Genomic DNA, 17,801 nt, shown 5'->3' with positions numbered 1-17,801 from the left:
TTTAGAGATGTTTCCAGAGGAGGTTTTTATTCCTCAGTTGCCCTATACACTTCATGGAATGTTACAGGGAACTGAGTCATTTGCATCTTTCCCATCCCTGCCAATAACAGTTAATGTCTTAGCAACTGGGGATCTAAAATTAGGACTCTTAAAAACAGTATTACAAGTATTTTTACAAGTTCAATGTCTATAAACCATTCTTAGTGGTCTGTTGCACCTTGGAGCAGTATGGAGTAGGTATCCTTTCAGATGATGAATTTCTCCCTTTCTATTTTGGAGAATGTATCAGAATGTGAGTTCCATCCACAGGCTCCGCATACTTCAAGAACCCTATATTCTGGAAGCTGTCCATGATCTGGAGAGTCAGCTAAGAAACTTTATTGTTTTACATACTCAGTTGCTTTACATACCCACACATAGATATGTAATGAGATCAAACCCCAAAACATAATAGTCTTTAAGAAGCCAAGCTGCTGTGAAAGAAGCATAGTGTTAACATGCTTTACTGTGAAGAAATCTGTAGAGGCTGATCCATGTGACACACCACTTTATGGAAACACTCACCACCATGAACTGCATCTCTTCACTGCATAATGACAAAATGTGAAGTGGTGTGCAGCATCATGGTGTTCTGGGACGGAGTCTGGGTGTGCATCATCTGGACTCGATGCCCCAACTCCACCCTCCAGTCAGGCCAAAGTGACAATCTGTACATGGCTAAGAGTGCTCTGGAGTCACAAACACATGCAAAATGCAAGGTAGAACCAGCCCATAGAAAAGGTATAAAATGGGTTTTGAGGAGGAAATAGTTTTATTTCTGTTTTTAAAAATTAAACTGCTGCTCAGCATGACAAAGACTTCCAGTGGTCAACAGTTATATTGGTTTGTTTAATTCATAGGGTGATTTGGGGGGGGGGGAATCATCTTCTTCCATTTGTAGCCCTCTTGTATTTCTCCACTATTGCTTTTATCTGGTTTTCTTTCACACAATAGCCAATCCATTAAGGAGGGAAAGTTGCCAGCATGGGAGAGCTACTTATTTGAATGTTGGTCTAGGACACTGGAGAACTAGAATTTGAATCCCCATCAGCTTTGAAAACCCATATTCTCTCAGCCTGAAAGGAAGGCAACGGCAAACTTGTGTAGAAATCCTGCCAAGAAATTCCTATGATAGGGTCACCATATGAGTTGATCTGAAGGCACATCCCAACAACAAGGAGAATGATGGCATGTCTTTTTATAGTGCTAGAACAGCATTCAGTTTTGTGTGAGAGCTTCCAAGGATTTAACAATCTGCTGTCCAAATTATATATGAAGTACAGTGGACCTTTGTTATATGCTGGGGTCTGGTTCCAAGATCCCCAGTGGATAACAAAATCCCTGTATGCTCAAGTCCCATTAAATATAATGGCACAGAAAAATGATGTCCCTTATAAAAAATGGAGAATCAAGGTTTGATATTTAAAATCTATACTTTTTTGAACATTTTCAAACTGTGGATGCTTGAATCCATGTATAAAAAGTCAATGTATAAGAAGGGCCGATTGTAGCAATTAGTTTGCATTATTGTATTGAAATAAGCAAAATATCCTACAAAATCACTTTTTGCCCAATGTAATACTCCCAGCTGAATGGCTAAACTGTTTTTAGGTAAAATATTACCAATGCTACTTCTTTTATTATATACCTAGCTACCCTTGTAATGAAGAAGTAAGCTAAGGAGTCCCTAGTTCAAAGCTGACTTAAACACTCACTAGATGGCTTTAGGCATCACTCATGCCTTCACCCATTTGGCTGTTTCCTTGTTCTGTTGTAAGAATGTCATAAATAACCTGAGGTTCTATAAATGCCCTATGGAAGGGCTAAGTATAATTTGAAACACCATTGTAATCTTTATGTCTTGATACTTGTATTCGATATTCAAAATGAGAAAACTATATAAATTACAATATGCATTTTATTGGACACAATAACACACTCAAAAGTGAAGTCAGGATTCAAACAACCCAAAGCACAAACAAACAGAGGTCTAGATTATACAAATTTAGCACTCAATCCTGAAAGTCAGCTTGGGCCTTGTCTGCACTGGGCAGGATTCTCCAGGGGCAGCCCAGAATATCCTGACCTCACTGCTGCCCTTATCTCCCCACATTCCCTGAATTTCCATTTCTGTTCTATGGCACCTGTCTGCAAGGATGTCCCACTGAGCAGCCTGGTAAGTCTGCCATAAAAAAAAACAACCCACAGTGACAGCAGATGCACTGGTCAGCTCAGTGGAATGCCTGTGCAGACAGTCCACACAGTGCCATGGGGACAGAGATCTCTAGATCTTTCAAGAAGATCTGGAGTAACAGGTAAGTTTTTAAAATGTGGCTTTTATTCACTGGTTCTAGAATGGAACATGCTGGTCATTGCCCAGACTGCTTGCACCAGAACCAGGGTTTAGGACATGTGTAGTCTGAACAGACAAGGCAAGGAAGAGGGAAAACAAGGTTACATATGAGCAGAAGGCATATCTCAATACAGTATTGAGTGATCATTTGAAAAGTGTCGTATATTTCCATGTGAGATTTGAAAAAAAAAATGGATGTTTTTATGAATCTGTTGCAAAGTTGTGAGTGTTATGTAGACAAAAGCCCAGAAGAGAGATGATTTTTGTTCCATTTTCACATTTAAAAGACTGTCAGGTATTTGGGTTTAGCTTTTGTAACTTTTCTGACTCGTGGAGACAAATTTCACACTAGAGGAGCTGCCACCTCCCAGGCTCACTCCTCCTCCTCCGATGCTTCTTCCACTTGCAGAACTATAGCTGCCTCCTCCAATGCCCAGTCCGCTTCCAAGTCCCAGGCTTCCTCCTCCTACTCCAAAACTGCTCCCTCCTCCCAGGCTGAGGCTGCTTCCACCGCTGTAGCCAATACCATTGCCAACAGCAGCTCCCCGTGAAATAGTTGAAGATACTACCGCTGTGAAAAGAAAACAGCACAAGCTTAAGTCTCATTCAGAATTTGTTAATGAAGCAAAAGAAATGGAATGGGGCAGGAAAATACCCTCAGGGAGAAAGTGGGTCAAATTAGCTGCAAAAGACCTTGCATCACCACTGACACATTGAGCTGGATTATAACACCAGCGCAGGAAATGCCAGATGGTACACCAAGTGCAGAAATGGGGCAGCTACACCAAGACCACCACAATACGCACACCATGTGCATGAAACATATAAAATAAAGAACTATGTATGGGTGTAAAAGAGACATAGCAAGAAGGGTGACTAGTAGCAATAACCTCCCCCCCCCCTCACTAAGTGTTGATCCAAAGGATACTTACAGATGTTCACAGCTCCAGCTGCATCATTAGCCAGCCTGTCAGGAAACAAAATGGGAGGTAAGAATTCAGGTACAGTCTGGTCATTTGGAACTGCTTGAAAAGGGGAAGACATGTTTGCTTATTGAGGCAAAGTCTGGAAGTTCCTTCACGTAGCATGTTATGTGGTGCATACACCTTGCTCTGGTCTTTTGTAAAATTCTCTTGATACCTACCATACACCCCAGACTGTAGTTAGTGTGGCTTCAGCCAACTGTAAGGCCACCTTCACCACTTCTCTCCCTTATTTCCCAATAATCACACCACACAGTACTTTAATTATCCATGCACATGGGAAAACCACAGTGTCTAAACTGGCTGCAGAGTGGAATAGCAAGCCCCCCATTTGGCTATTCTGACAAAATCATAACTAGCTCCATGTCCTGCAAACTGAAACACCTATACAGTAATTGGTTGCTATTGTGTCCTATGTCTTCAGAATTAGTTGGCTGGCAGAGGTCAGGAGGAGTTTGAAGAGAGGCCATTTCACGGATGTTGTTACACCAGGCCCATGGCCCATTTAGGAGTTTGGTTGTGTCAGTGGGTGTTAAGAGTGGTTCTCACTCACCGGCATTCCTCTCCTTCCAGCAGCTTCCTGTACATGGCAATCTCAACATCTAGGGACAGCTTGACATTCATCAACTCCTGGTACTCCTTTAGCTGGCGAGCCATATCTTGTTTGGCTCTCTGGAGAGCGTCCTCAAGCTCAGCCAGTTTCTGCTGTGCATCTTTGAGAGCCAGCTCACCACGTTCCTCTGCTTCAGCAATTGCTGCCTGCAGACTGGCACACTATAAGGGGAAAAAATCAAAGAGCCATTAATTTGAATGGTTCATTTCTTGGTGCAAACAGATCTTTTCTTTACATCGCAGCCATGCGCATTAATGTCGCTAAGTGAGCATTGGAACTCCCAGGGTGAGATGCCATTGAACAGCTTTCCTTTTCCTGCCTCCACAGCTTCCTTCTGCGTGAGAAGCACCACAGCTGAACAAAAAAAACTATCTGCTGTCCCATCAGCAATGCTGCCAAGACTGGTATTGGAATTATAGTCCTAATAATGATGTAGACATTCATGAGGATGATACAAAGGAGTTGTGATATAGCACACCACGAAGTGTCATTCTATCCCAAATGCTTTTTAGCATGTACATGCAACCATTGGAGAGATCATCTGCAGGCATGTAGCAGGGTGCCGTCGGTATGCTGATACCCAAATATATTTCTCCATACCTTCAAAATCATCCTGAGCTATGGACAGTGTGTCTCCTCTGACTAAATGTCTGGAGGAGATAATGGGCTGAATGAAGAAAAACAAATTGAAACTGAAACCAGACAAGACAGAGGTGCTTTCTATTAAGGGGCCCAATCTGGTTTTGGAGGTATTTCAACCAGTTCTGGATGGGGTTATTCCTCGATTCATCTCTCCCAATGTCAGCCCAGATAGATGCAATGGTCAGGAGTGCCTGTTATCAGCTTTGGTTGATATTCAAACTGTGCTGCTTCCTAGAATTAGAAGATCGAAAGATGGTAGTGCACGCACTGGCAACCTCCAGGCTGAACTTTTGCAATGCACTTTGCACTGGGCTACCTTCGTACTAAATTCAGAAACTTTGATTAGTTCAAAATATGGCAGCCAGATTGATTGCTAGTACATCTAGGATGAAGCATATCACACCAGTGTTAAAATCGCTCCACTATCTGACAGTTTGTTTCTGGGTAAAGATTCCAAGTTCCCTATGAGATTATCCCCTTCTGTATAATTTGTCCCGTAAACTCAGATCTTCTGGGGGACATCTATTTCACCCAGCCAGAACTATACTGGCAAGTGTCACCCAGAGGACATTTTCACCAGATGCCCTTAGACTGTGCACTGACCTGCTAGAGATTTGACAGCTAAATATGCCATATGAATTTACAATAGTCTCAAAGATCTATCTGTTCCATCAGGCCTACCCAGTCAATGGATTTTAAATTAGGGTATAATTAATTTATGCTGGATGATTTAAATGTGTCCTGTGTTTATACCTTTTAACAATGTTTTAGCAGTGTTTTTAAAACATTTAAATAATTTTATGTTTTTAAATCTGTGTTGTATCCCAACTTAAGGGAGGGCTTGGGAAATAATAATAATAATCACAGAAAGGTAGAAAAATAAGGCTCTAGAGCATTTTGTGGCCACAAAGCCCCCACTTGTAAAAAAGGCCATAAATGCCCTCTAGAAGGTGTGGGTCATTTTCATCACATTTACCACCATCACGTTAGGCCCAGGAGAAGCCTTTGGGGGGAAAAAAACACGAACACAGTGAATTGAAAATTTATTTCTAGTTAACTTCTCTTGGTAAAAAATGTCTCCTGAGCATTTTCAGGCTCATGGGGCCTAAAACCACAGCAAAATCTCTACGTGCTCCCTGGAGGGTGCTTGGCTGTCATTTGGAGACAAAATATAATTTTGGTTTGTAGAGGGTTTGGTGGGGTATGTGGCCCTTCTAGGTCTCCTGGAGAAGTCCAAAACCACTTCAACTAAAGAAGATAATGAGTTAATGGGGTGGGATGAGAACCCTAATTCATAAAATTGATTTCTTGTGGGTGAGAATGGAGGCTAAAAATGATGATACAGTAATAGTACTAGGAGAGGGTAATAGCATACCTGTTTTTTCACATTATCAATTTCAGCTCGCAGTCTCTGGATCTGTCGGTTGAGCTCTGAAATCATATGTTTGGTGTTGCGAAGGTCATCACCATGTTTTCCTGCAGTAGCCTGCAGCTCTTCGTACTAACACACAGACAAAGCAGACAGAGCAAACATGGAGAGGCAATTTCCAAAATTTAATTGGCCTTTAAAAAATAAGGCAAGCTATTTTCATTTTGCAAACCGTGGAAAGTGATTTATTTTCAGAACTAATCCAACACAAATCATTGGCGTGTTGTCCTTCTTTCATTACTTTATGATGATTTACCTTGCTTTGATACCAGGATTCAGCCTCAGTTCTACTCCTGTTTGCAATATCTTCATATTGAGCTTTAACCTCAGCAATGATACCATCCAGGTCAAGATTCCTGTTGTTGTCCATAGACAGAACCACAGAAGTGTCGGAGATTTGTACCTGCAGCTGTTTAATTTCCTGTAGATTATATAAACAGTAAAAGCTACATATCAAACTTTATTTTTGTTTTGTAAGTTCCCATTCCAGGCAGCAAGCAAACCCTCAAATATACAAAATTGTGCATTCTTGTATTTTCTGTAGAATTGATTCTGCTTCCAAAATCTCTATTTTCTGATAAATGTATGTGAATTACAAAGATCTGAGTCATGCATACAATACCCATAAAAATAGAAAGAAAGAGTTGTACATGACCCTTCACCCCACACTGTTATTCCTGAAATTTCAACCTAGTTCTCTGTGCTTTTGAAATTTCACATATTTAATTAAAAAATATTTATCACTATTTTTACAATACATTAAAAGAAACTGAAAATAAAGAAAGAGAAAAGGGGAAAGAAAAAGGGACAAAAATAAAGAGATGACTTCCAATCTTTTTATTTGAAATTATTCATACCTCACGCTCTAACATTTATAATTATTTTCTTCTTTCCATACTCAATCCTTTCTAATAATCAAAACCAAAAGTAATTGTTTTTTCTTTGGAAAAAAAGTCAATTGAAGGTTTACAGTCTTTTTGCTTTCCAATTTTTCAAAATGTACCTAATAGATAATTTGTCTGTTTCTGCTAGATTTATTAATTTCATCAGCAATCTTCCATACCTCTTCTCTCTCTGCACATCCACCTATCCCAACTACAATACATCAGATTAAAAAGGTTTTCTTTTTTAAAAGGCTAGGAGCTTGCACAGGCTGTAATGCTGGGAAGATCAACAATTCCTCACGGAAGTCATGAAAGCATTCTATATCAGCAGACATTAACCAGAAGCGTCAACAGGTGAAATTGCATTCCCACCGTAATGCTGAGAGAAGGTGTATGTAGAATCCCTTTGAGATATTTTCTGTATATTTTTCTTTTCTTTTTTTGAAGGGGGTTGGGGGACAGGGTATCATTGAAATTTCCTTAAAATTCCTTAGATCATTTGCATCAGCAGGACATTATTGCTTGCCTCAGGTTCACTGTAACTAAAACTGGCATGTTAAAGATGTAACTAGGAATACAATTTCTGGGAAATATTGCCATATATAATTTATGGGAAATATTTGCTCCTATGGACATATTGCTAACTCTCTGTAGGAAACACTGAGAGGGAGAATTGGATTCTTCCTTTGATATTCCTTGCTTTGGTGTGTGTGTGTGTGTGTTGGCTTTTTGTGAGAGAACAGGGAAGCAGATGAATAGCTGAGTTCTTTGGCACTCTGCACAGAACACCTCAGTTTAAAGAGAATAATAATAACTGTTACCTCTTCATACAGGGCTCTAAGGAAGTCGATCTCATCCTTTAATGAAGCTGCTTTGGCTTCTAGTTCTACTTTGTTCATGTAGGAAGTATCCACATCCTGGGGGTGGAGGCAAAGTATTGTTGAACCAGAATCTGGAAATTCATAGCTAGATGATCACAAGTTTTAGAGGAGGGGGCCATTATAACTAAAGGAATTAGTTATAATTGTGAAAGAAATCTTTGTTTATTTTATGTTATTTGTTCATACAATAACATGAAAGCCACACTAACAAATGATTTTCCCCACTCCCACTGGTTGGATTATGAAAAATTATGTGCATTTTTCAACATTTGTTTTACATTTGGGGACTTTTTTGTGCAAAAAATGGTTTCCCAAAGAACATTGTATTTTGCACAAAACGTAAGAGTTTTGCGTAAAACCCCAAAGTGGTGCTTTAAAAAAAAGAACATACATTCCACTTTTATATAAAATATAATATACTTTTTTGTCTGGGTTCAAACCCACTGAAAATGAAAAAGTCACCAGTTTTTTTGACTCTCACAACAGCTGATATTTTAAAAAATGTTGTCATGTGTTCTGACACAATAAAACTTGTCAAAGGGTACTACTGGCTAATGCCAGTGACAACATGGGGGGGGGGGGGGATTGTATGTCCATTTGTTAACATTTGTGAACATTTTATTTTTTTAAAGTTACAAATGGCCATTTAAAACTTTCAAGTTCTGCTTATAGCAATGACCCCAAAGTTTTGTAAATGTTTCTGCTTTTCTTGTGCAGACATATTCTAAACTGAAAAGTTTCCATGGTTGGTGGATTTGCCGATGAAGAAGGTGGCCTAATCCCTTTCATACCAAAGGAGTGCTCCTTGTCACTTTTATCTTCTCCACCTTTGCATCCTGGTTATGCTATTTGCAAAACCCACCTTTTTGAGTGTGACAAAATCATTCTCTGCAGTTGTACGCCTGTTGATCTCATCTTCATATCTATTAGGCCAGAAGAGGCAGAAAAATCAGTGTTACATTCAGTCCAGTGGCTAGGAACTATAATGCTGATAGGATTTTAGAATGATCAAAGAGATTACTTTTGATCATAATGGACCAACTGGCTGTAAAAGTCATGGACAAAATATTCTTGCAAAGGAAGACCTGGAAGCCTCATAGTCTAAGCTGTGGCATGCCTTTTATCATAGGATCTCAAGATTCAAAACCATTCCAGATGAAGAACACACATAATGCAACAGTTAAAACCATTTAAAAAGTTACAACTTAAAACCATATAAACTTTGAATAAATTAATCTCCAAAGGCTTTAATAAAAAGCCACCTTTTGGGTTGACACCAGAAAGAAGCCAACTTTGGCGCTGGTCAGACCACCAAGGGGAGGAGGGCGTTTTGCAACTGAGTTTGCGAATTGCAACTAAGAAGGCTATCTTGTATGTCCTTCCATTTCATATCGGCCCAACTGGTGGGACAAGGAGAAGACTCCTTCCTGAAGACTACACTTCTTGACAGGTATATTTTGCTTAGGCAATATACAGCTGAAAACAAAATTATCAAACATGTTGATATTTAGCTTCAGGTCGATACACTTTTGATTTCCAATGGTTCTTTTAAAATCAGCCTGTGTGAAATGTTCTTCAAAGGCCTGTACACGTGGCCTCACATCACCCTATATGGATGCCACAGGCCAGTAGCCCCAGTCCAAAGGTGCCTTATTGCAGGGAAAGAAGACTGGCTTTTTCCTATGGAGTTTCTTGAAAACTCCACAGCAACAGCCAGCACACCACATGTTTCTTTCCTGAAAGCCCCTGTTGTGGCCTGTGATATCAGATGGAGCACCTGGTCACATGCGTGTAGCCAGACACTCAATTTCTGCCCTTATGGGCCATGATGTGGATCTTTCATGAAGCCGTGACAGCAGTGGCTGGTAATGGATACAGGATGACATTGGCTCCACTGCTAGGGCGTATAAATACCCACCTATCATCATGCCAGTCCAGAGACTGAACCAGGTCTGAACTAGATGTGGGACACTGCCTTTCTGCTCAGGCCCTATGTGGTGAGTGTGCCACCTTTCCATGATCTTGTTGGCTCATAGTGGTGGTTGATGTCAGTGTCAAGAGACCTGTGAATATATTGTCTAGACTTCAGTAATAACTTTAAAGAGGCAATTCAAGGTTTTCAACCAAGTTTAGGAATCTCATTCAGCACTTTGAATAGTTCCTTTAAAGTTCAGGCTACACTTGAGGGTGGATACACCACCCCATTGATGTGGGAGCCACCAGCCGTGACTGCTATTCCATCAAACCATGTGAGGGGGAGCATTTTGGATGCTAGTGGCATGTTGAAATCTAACATGTGTCAGATACACATGGGGAAAAAAGGGGACACAAACGTGTTGCCAAACATCCTCCAAGCATTTTGCATTGAAATATGCAATTAGATGGCGGTTTGTGAGAACTGTGGCTTTAAAAGCAGTACAGTCAGCCCCCTTAGTCACTGGTTTCCCTTTTGGAAATTTGACAATTTGGGAATTTGATTAATATTTTTTGTTTAGGAAACTCTAGTTGCTTCAGTACAATTCTATGGTCAGCTCCCACCACATGTTGACCATAGAGCTGTGCTGGAGGACCTAGAGATTCCTAGATAAGTGTTCTCTCAGTAAAAAAAAATAGTATTTACATTTTTTATTTATATTTGTGATTTCCCCAGATTTGTGGAAGAGTGGGCTGTGCCCTGTATAGGAAAGACACAAGGGTGTAGAATGGAGCAAAGGAAAGAAGAGTTTGTAAGAAGAAGAAAGGTTTACTTGTTCTTGAAGTCCTCCACAATGTTTTGCATGTTATTCAGTTCCCCAAGGAGTCTTCCTTTGTCATTTTCCAGGTTATTCAGTTGTTTCCTCAGATTGTTGATGTAAGCTTCAAAAAGTGGTTCTATGTTGTTTCTAATGGTTTTATGGCCCTGTTCCTGAAGCAACGTCCACTTAGTTTCCAAGACTTTATTCTGCTGTTCAAGGAACCGTACCTGAAAGCAAAAGGTCCAAAAGTATAATAGCACACATTTTTAAACCCCAGTTCTGGTGTGAGCAGTCTGGATGTCCAGCATTTGCACACTAGAACCAGGGCATAACAATCTTAACATGCATTTTAAAAACATACCACTTAGTCGGGATCTTCCAGGAAGATTCAGAGCCCTCAGTATCTATGTGGGGGTTGCTCTCTGCATGGGCATCCCATTGAGTCATCTGGCACATCTGCCGACTTGCCAGTTATTTACTCTGGGGTCAGCAAAAGGTACCCAGCCATGTGACCATCATTGGGCACTTCATTCTGACCTCAGAAGGCACACAGTGACAGTGGGCATACCAGATGGCTCAATGGGCCACATGTGCAGCTAGCCACCCTGGTGTGGAAATGAAATGAAGAGCCATGTAATGTGGGGAGTTAGGGGCAGCTTTGAAACCAGAATCCTCCAGGCTACCCCCAAAGTATCCTGGCCAATGCAGACAAGGCCATGGTCATGGTATTTTCTCCCACTCTGTACTGGAAATCCATCTAAGCCCAGGACCAAGCATCCTCTAAGACGGGTTTCCAAGAAGCACTTAGGGCTCTGCGTGCACTTCTCAAATGCTCTGCAGCTGTCCCAGTAAAATGAAAGGGAAAAAAATGAATAAAAGGGGCTCTTGTGGTGCAGTTGTTAAATGCTTGTACTGCAGCCACAAGGCTGTTTGATTCCAGGCAGGGCTCCAAGGTCCACTCAGCCTTGCATTCTTCCATAGGTTGCTAAAATGTGTACCCAGCTTGTTGGGGGCAACTAGCTTACACATTGTAAACCACTTAGGAAGTGCTTAAGTGCACTGATAAGTGGTATGGAAATGTGCTTGGTATTGCTATTGCTAAAATTAAGGAATAAGAATATATTCTTATATATACTCCTAAACACCATTAACTTGTAAGACATAGTATAAGCCTCTTAGGGCTCTACCATAGAAATAAGGGCTCCATGAGCCAAAACGTTTGGGAACCCATGGTCTAAAGGAATGTCTCTATTTCCTTCTGCTCAGCCTGTTTGTTGGCATCATGGTGAAACCACTAGAACAGTGGTTCACAATCTTTTCTCATCTAGATGGTTTGGACTTCAAATTCCAGAAACACTATCTAGCATGGCCAATGGTCAGGGATTCTGGGAGCACAAGTTGAACAACTTCTGGAGGGTCAAAGGCTGAAAACTCACTGCACTACAGCAAAATTGTGTGTGTGGGGTGGGGTTGTAACTTTTTTTTTTAGCAATATCAGTTGTTATTTACTGGATTTTTAACTGGACTTTTTACCCCACAATTCTATGCACCTTTTCCTGAGGCTAAGCCCCACTGAGCACTGGAAGATTTAACCTTCACGGGCACAGGTTCTTAATTGTTTTTCACATGTTGTAACTGTGCTAAGACTTTGTGATGAGGCAAACTGTAACAATGAATGGCTGAATGAATAAATCAATAAATGAAAAAGGACCAAACAAGCTTCATCATGCATGCATCTTGAGTCCATATCTTGATCCTCCCCTATAGTATGACATTACAGCTCACATGAGTCATCTGCTCTTTCAACTATGTTTTATCCATATAAAGGAAAGACCAGTGAGATGATTCTAACTTTTGTATATCTTTACACTTTGGGATCTTTTCTAGTTCTTTCATAGCTGCTCTTCCCATTCCTAGTTTTCTGATTTTTGACTGCAGTCTCCATTCTTATCAATGTTCAATCTAAGATACGGGAACTCTTTTACTATTTCAGTGTCCTCATCGTCTAGGTTGAATTTATGCAGACCCACCATGGGTCTGGACTATCAACTTTATTATTATTATTATTATTTTAGAAATAGCTTTGTTAGTTGTCTAACAACATCTTGGCATACACAGTTATCAAAGTAAAGGATATGGAGGACCCCTGGAAATTTTGCTACTCTCTGAATCAAGGTTATAAATATTTAATCAGATGTAAGCCCACTGTAAGTTCAAGGGGACTTACTTCCCAATAAAATCTCCTAGGACAGCAGTCTTATTGAAACTACTGAATACTGAGATCTTCTTTCTAAGCAGGAACCTAAAAATTGATTCAGCTTTCTCTTTCATTAATGTATCAAACTGTAAAAAAAATTCCTATCATTTTATTTCCATACCGAGAAAATGCATTGCTAAACATAATTCCTGCATGTTAGGTTGCCTGTGGCAGTGTATAAACAAAGGAAATGAAGCATTTGCAACATTGCACTGTCCGCATGGCTAATATCTTTCTGCAGTAAACAGTGGTAATGATATGAGCTAGAATTTTAGAAGTAGTAGTAGATAAATTCTTGAGTTGTTAAACCTGCTTTGGCTGCTAGAAATGACAAAAGAAAGCATCTGTGAAAACCACACTCTCCAACATTTCACAGATAAAAACTGGGATGCATGTGGTCAAGATGCCAAAATGGTTTAATGAAGAAGAACACACAAGCTAAGAGAGCCTACAATTGTTTGTTTTTTCTTGAGCCTTCTGGGAAGGACAAGATTCTGCTCCTTTCTCTTCTCAGATCTCCTTCTTGCTGTTTTAACAGAGGATGGACATCCTATTCTCTTACCTTATCAATGAATGAGGCAAATTTGTTGTTGAGTGTCTTGATCTGCTCTCTCTCTTCTTTACGTACTCTCTGTATGTTGGGGTCAATCTCCAGATTTAGGGGTGCCAGCAGGTGCTGATTGATAGTCACTTCTTGGATGCCCCCAGGTGGGCAAACAGGGAAGCCAGGGCCACCCATTCCTCCACCAAAGCCAGCTCCCATTACCCCAGACCCACCACCAATACCTCCACCAAGCCCGTAGATGCTGCCACCACCAAACCCATAGCCACCACCAATGCCACTGCAGTAACCAGCACCAGAAGCTCCCCCGACGGCTGAGATCCTCTTAGATCCACCAAGGTTGTAGAGGCTTCGGCTACCAAATCCAGCACCTCCACCAACCCTACCAAAACCAGCACTGCCAACACCACAACTTCCACCTCTGGACACAGTGCGTGAACTGAAGCTGGTGCGGCAAGTGTTAGGCACGATGGCAGAGGAGTTGCTGAAGCCTTTCCTCTGGACCTTGACAGTAGTTTGGTGAGCCATTTTAACTGGTGAAGAGTAAGAAGGTGGCAAAAGAAGAAGAAAAAAGATGGAGAGAAAATGAGTACACACAAGTGTGGCTTCAATAGGGGCTGGTGTACTTGTGTTCTCTACCACTTTAGGGCTCTGCTTTTATTTATATTCTCAAGGAAGCAGGATTGGTTGTGATTAAGAATGTGGATCATCTTTCTGATTAATGAGGCTGGGCATGCCCTGAGGTGTTTGTGAACAGTGACATCACTTCACCCAGACACACACCCCTGTAAAGAAAGGCTGACTGGAAAGACCACAGCCTAAGCTCTGTGTCTGTGTGTCATTTGGGAATAATGATCACTTTTGTAAGCCTCTGAACTAGGCAAAGGAGAGTTGTGATGTTAATGAGTTCAGTTTGTTCTTGGACTGGGCAACAAGAAGATAGAAAGATACAGCTGCCAAGAAAGTAGTTACTCATGGCCTTGGGGGCAAATGTCTTCTTCGTAACCAGCCTCCTTGTATGGAGAGAAAGAAAATGCAGGGGTGGACCTAGAATCATAAAGTTGCCAGAGACCCCAAGGGCCATCCAGTCCAAACCCCTGCTGTGCAGGAATATATAATAAACAGAACATATATTCTCAACAGATGGCCATCCAGCCTCTGTTTTAAAACCTCCAAAGAAGGAGACTCCACTGCACTCTGAGGAACTGTGTTCCACTGTTGAACAGTTATTACTGCCAGGAAGTTCTTCATAATGTTGAGCTCTAATCTCTTTTCTTGTAGGTTGCTCCATGTCCTAGTCTCTGGAGCAGCAGCAAACAAGCTTGTTCCATCCTCAATATGACATCCCTTAAAATATTTAAACATGGCTATCATGTCACCCTTTAACCATCTCTTCCTTAGGGTAAACATACTCAGCTCCCTAAGCTGCTCCTCAGACCTTTCACTATTTTGGTCACCCTCCTATGGACACATTCCAGCTTGTCAACATTTTTTTTAAATTGTGGTGTCCTGAACTGGACACAGTGTTCCAGGTGAGTTCTGACCAAAGCAGAAGAGAGTGCTACTGTTACTCCCCTTGATCTAGACACTACACACCCATTGATGCAGCCTTGACTCATGTTCAGTTTGTGGTCTACTAAGACTAGGATGATTAATCCCTCTCTATGCACACATAGAAAGAAAATGAAAGCCAGTCCAAGACTAGTAGCATCCTAAACTTCTGGCTTGTAGTTCTGGGCAAACAAGTCTATTGTCAGCTTGTTGCTGAGAGAGGGCTGGTGAAAAGGGCTCTGCTCTGTCCAGGCCATTTCTGCAGGACTGCTCCTAGATAGCATGGATTCTGGGAGATGCATCAGTGGGCTTCGGAGTTTAATAGGGCGAGAATGGTGCAGAGAAGCTGATAGTGGACTCTGTTCACTGTGCAAACATGTTGCAGAATGTAATCAGCCTTTTGTATCTAGGCCAGAGCTGGTAAATGTAACTTGTTGGGACTACAACTCCACAGCAAGTTGTTATCTAGTTCTCTTGAGGGAGACCCAGGGAAGCATGGTAATTCCAGCCAGCACCCTGAGATGCCTCAATTCTATGTGAGTTTCATAAAATGGAATCACCAAATATATCCTAGCTGGTGAAGTATTTGGCTACTATTTGTCATTCAACATCCATATTTCTGATATTGATGTAGCAATCAGTAACCCATAGGTGGCATGAAGCAGCATCCAGAATTGGACATCATATGTCCTCTGATTGGCAAACTTAATTTAGACAATGTTGGACAGTGGTTCATTTAGCTAGCCAGAGCACCTCCCCTTGAAAGGGTGAAAGGAAAAACATTAAAATCAGGTTTCAAACATTTTTTTTTTTTTTGGCCAAATATCAATTCTGAGATTCAAACATCAAATTTGTATTTTTATTTCAAGTGTAAAAATTTGTACTGCAGAATCTGAAAAATTTATAGAAATCTGAAGGTTGCAACTAAAATTTATTTCAGTTCCATATCATGTGAATTTGCACTGTAATTCTGGAGGCAGATGAGACAGAATGACAGTACAAATTCACATGATATGGAACTGAAATAAATTTTAGTTGCAGCCTTCAGATTTCTATACATTTTGTCTGTGAGAATGCAAAATTTGAGCACCACAGTTGAACAGCAGCCCTTTATTATAACCATGTATCAGAGGTGAAGTTAAGGGATTGGAGTTGCATCTCCTTAGGGAGGGATACTTGATCCACAATATACAAACTGTAATTTAGGAATGTTTAAGAGGAACATATTCTTCCCATCAGACTTCAACCCTTTTGGGAGGAACTTGTGTCTGCTTGCTCAGTACACACACATTGTTGCTCACATCCCGAAAATTTTCATGTTCATGTAGGGTTTCCTCCCCTTCACAACTACAAGCAGCAGTAAGTTTGCTCTGAAAGCGGGAACATGCATTATGCCATGACAGATGGTTGACCCATCAAACTCAAAATTGTTTGTGCTCAGAGGAGCTCATCAGTCCATCATTCTCAGTCTGTCTGATCTTTGGATCTTCTTCAATCTTGGAGTATGTTCTCTTGCTCTGAGCTGCATCCTCTCCCCAAATGTGTGGAAGGAGGGCTCAGCACCCATGAATTGTGGGTGCTGAGCCCTCAATTCTGGCCATTCTTTCCTTTTCCGGCATGTTTGTTTGTTTGTGCGTCTGTGTGTGATATCTTTGTGATCAGTAATCGAAGTAACTTTTTTTTAATCAAAGTAACTAAAATGAGAATATGTTGAACTGCTAGTAGTCAGATAGCCTTTGAAAGTTCAACTTTCACTTAGCTAAAAACTCCTTTAAAGATTTCATATTTACACTGGAATTTGGGAGAATTTGGAGACTGAAATACCTAAAGAGTAGATAATCCACAGTACCTTTTGATTTACATTTTTTGGAAGGGATGGACCTGCTCATTATTTCACTTAATAGACTGCATATCGTGGAGTTTTACCTCTTCCCAGCCTATTCAGGGAAGAAGTGATTCATGCCAAAATCTGTTTATACAAGCACTCTCCCAGACAAATACCAGAAGGTGAGACCCATTGTTCACATTTTGAAGTGTCTGCAGGTTGCAAAAATGGTATGGTGTAATGTTGAGGGTGATTTAAAAATTCTCTTTGTGTCCCATCTTGACAAAACTTCAGCCTAACCCTTTGAACTTCTTCATTCCCAACTGAAACAAAGCCTCAATACATAGTGCTTGCTCATAGCCATCTCTTGTTGCCCCTCCCTCTATTATTGTCTCTCCATTAAGCATCTCAGGGTAGGGCTTAGGTCCAGCCCTAGGATAAATAGCATCCTGGGCATGTTCAGTGGGCCTTGCAGTTTTTCCTAATTTGTGCTCCTTCAACTGTTTTGGCTTACAACTTCCACCATCCTCAGTTGCTAGCCATGATGTTCAAGACTGGAAGTTGTTATCTAGTTCTCTTGAGGGACATAACTTGGGGAAGACAGTCTTATAGTGTGTATATCTGTCTATCTATCTATCTATCTATCTATCTATCTATCTATCTATCTATAATAGTTACAGATATGTTCTCTTTTATGACTGTTTGTGGCTCTTGTTATATTAAATGGGAAAGAACATGCTCTGCAATTGGAAAGTCCCAAGTAAAATCCCTGGAATATACAGGGAAAGTTAGGGAAAGGTAGCCATTTGAAACTCATAAGATGCATTGCCAGTCAGCATAGATGGTAGTGAACAAGTGTGAAGCAAACCATCATGAACACCATGCATAGTAACTAGATGGGAGACAAAATCTCCATTAGAATCCCTTCTAATCATCCAGCTCAGTATAAGGAAGCTCAGTCCAAATTACCTACCAGATCCTCACTCTTGAAGTGGCCAGGATTGGCCATATTGTGACTGAGTTAGCATCCTGTGGGTGACATACACC

The 17,801-nt window shown here is 40.8% G+C and overlaps 1 protein-coding gene across 1 annotated transcript; it reads right to left on the bottom strand.

Moving 5' to 3' along the window:
• Positions 1–2,697: 2,697 nt before the first annotated feature.
• Positions 2,698–13,906, bottom strand: LOC149322613 (keratin, type II cytoskeletal 6A-like). Its single transcript, XM_089480426.1, has 9 exons — positions 13,379–13,906; positions 10,572–10,786; positions 8,687–8,747; positions 7,765–7,860; positions 6,316–6,480; positions 6,006–6,131; positions 3,929–4,149; positions 3,325–3,359; positions 2,698–2,963 (listed from the first exon to the last, which is right to left on the bottom strand). The coding sequence occupies exons 1-9, from the start codon at positions 13,904–13,906 to the stop codon at positions 2,698–2,700; spliced, it is 1,713 nt and encodes a 570-aa protein (XP_089336552.1).
• Positions 13,907–17,801: the final 3,895 nt, after the last annotated feature.

Source organism: Sceloporus occidentalis, unplaced genomic scaffold (genome assembly GCF_023333645.1).
Source record: "Sceloporus occidentalis isolate IW3139 unplaced genomic scaffold, rSceOcc1.0.p SCAF_1, whole genome shotgun sequence".
In the NCBI taxonomy this organism is placed as follows: domain Eukaryota; kingdom Metazoa; phylum Chordata; class Lepidosauria; order Squamata; family Phrynosomatidae; genus Sceloporus; species Sceloporus occidentalis.
Note: the sequence above shows the minus strand (reverse complement) of the source record. Positions and strands in the feature narration are given on the sequence as shown.

Coding starts and splice junctions, on each gene's coding strand:
- LOC149322613 (XM_089480426.1), bottom strand. CDS start 13,906: ATGGCTCACCAAACTACTGTCAAGGTCCAGAGGAAAGGCTTCAGCAAC. Junction 10,787..13,378: donor TTGCCTCATTCATTGATAAG/GTAAGAGAATAG, acceptor TTTTGCTTTCAG/GTACGGTTCCTTGAACAGCA. Junction 3,360..3,928: donor CTGGAAGGAGAGGAATGCCG/GTGAGTGAGAAC, acceptor GTTTCCTGACAG/GCTGGCTAATGATGCAGCTG.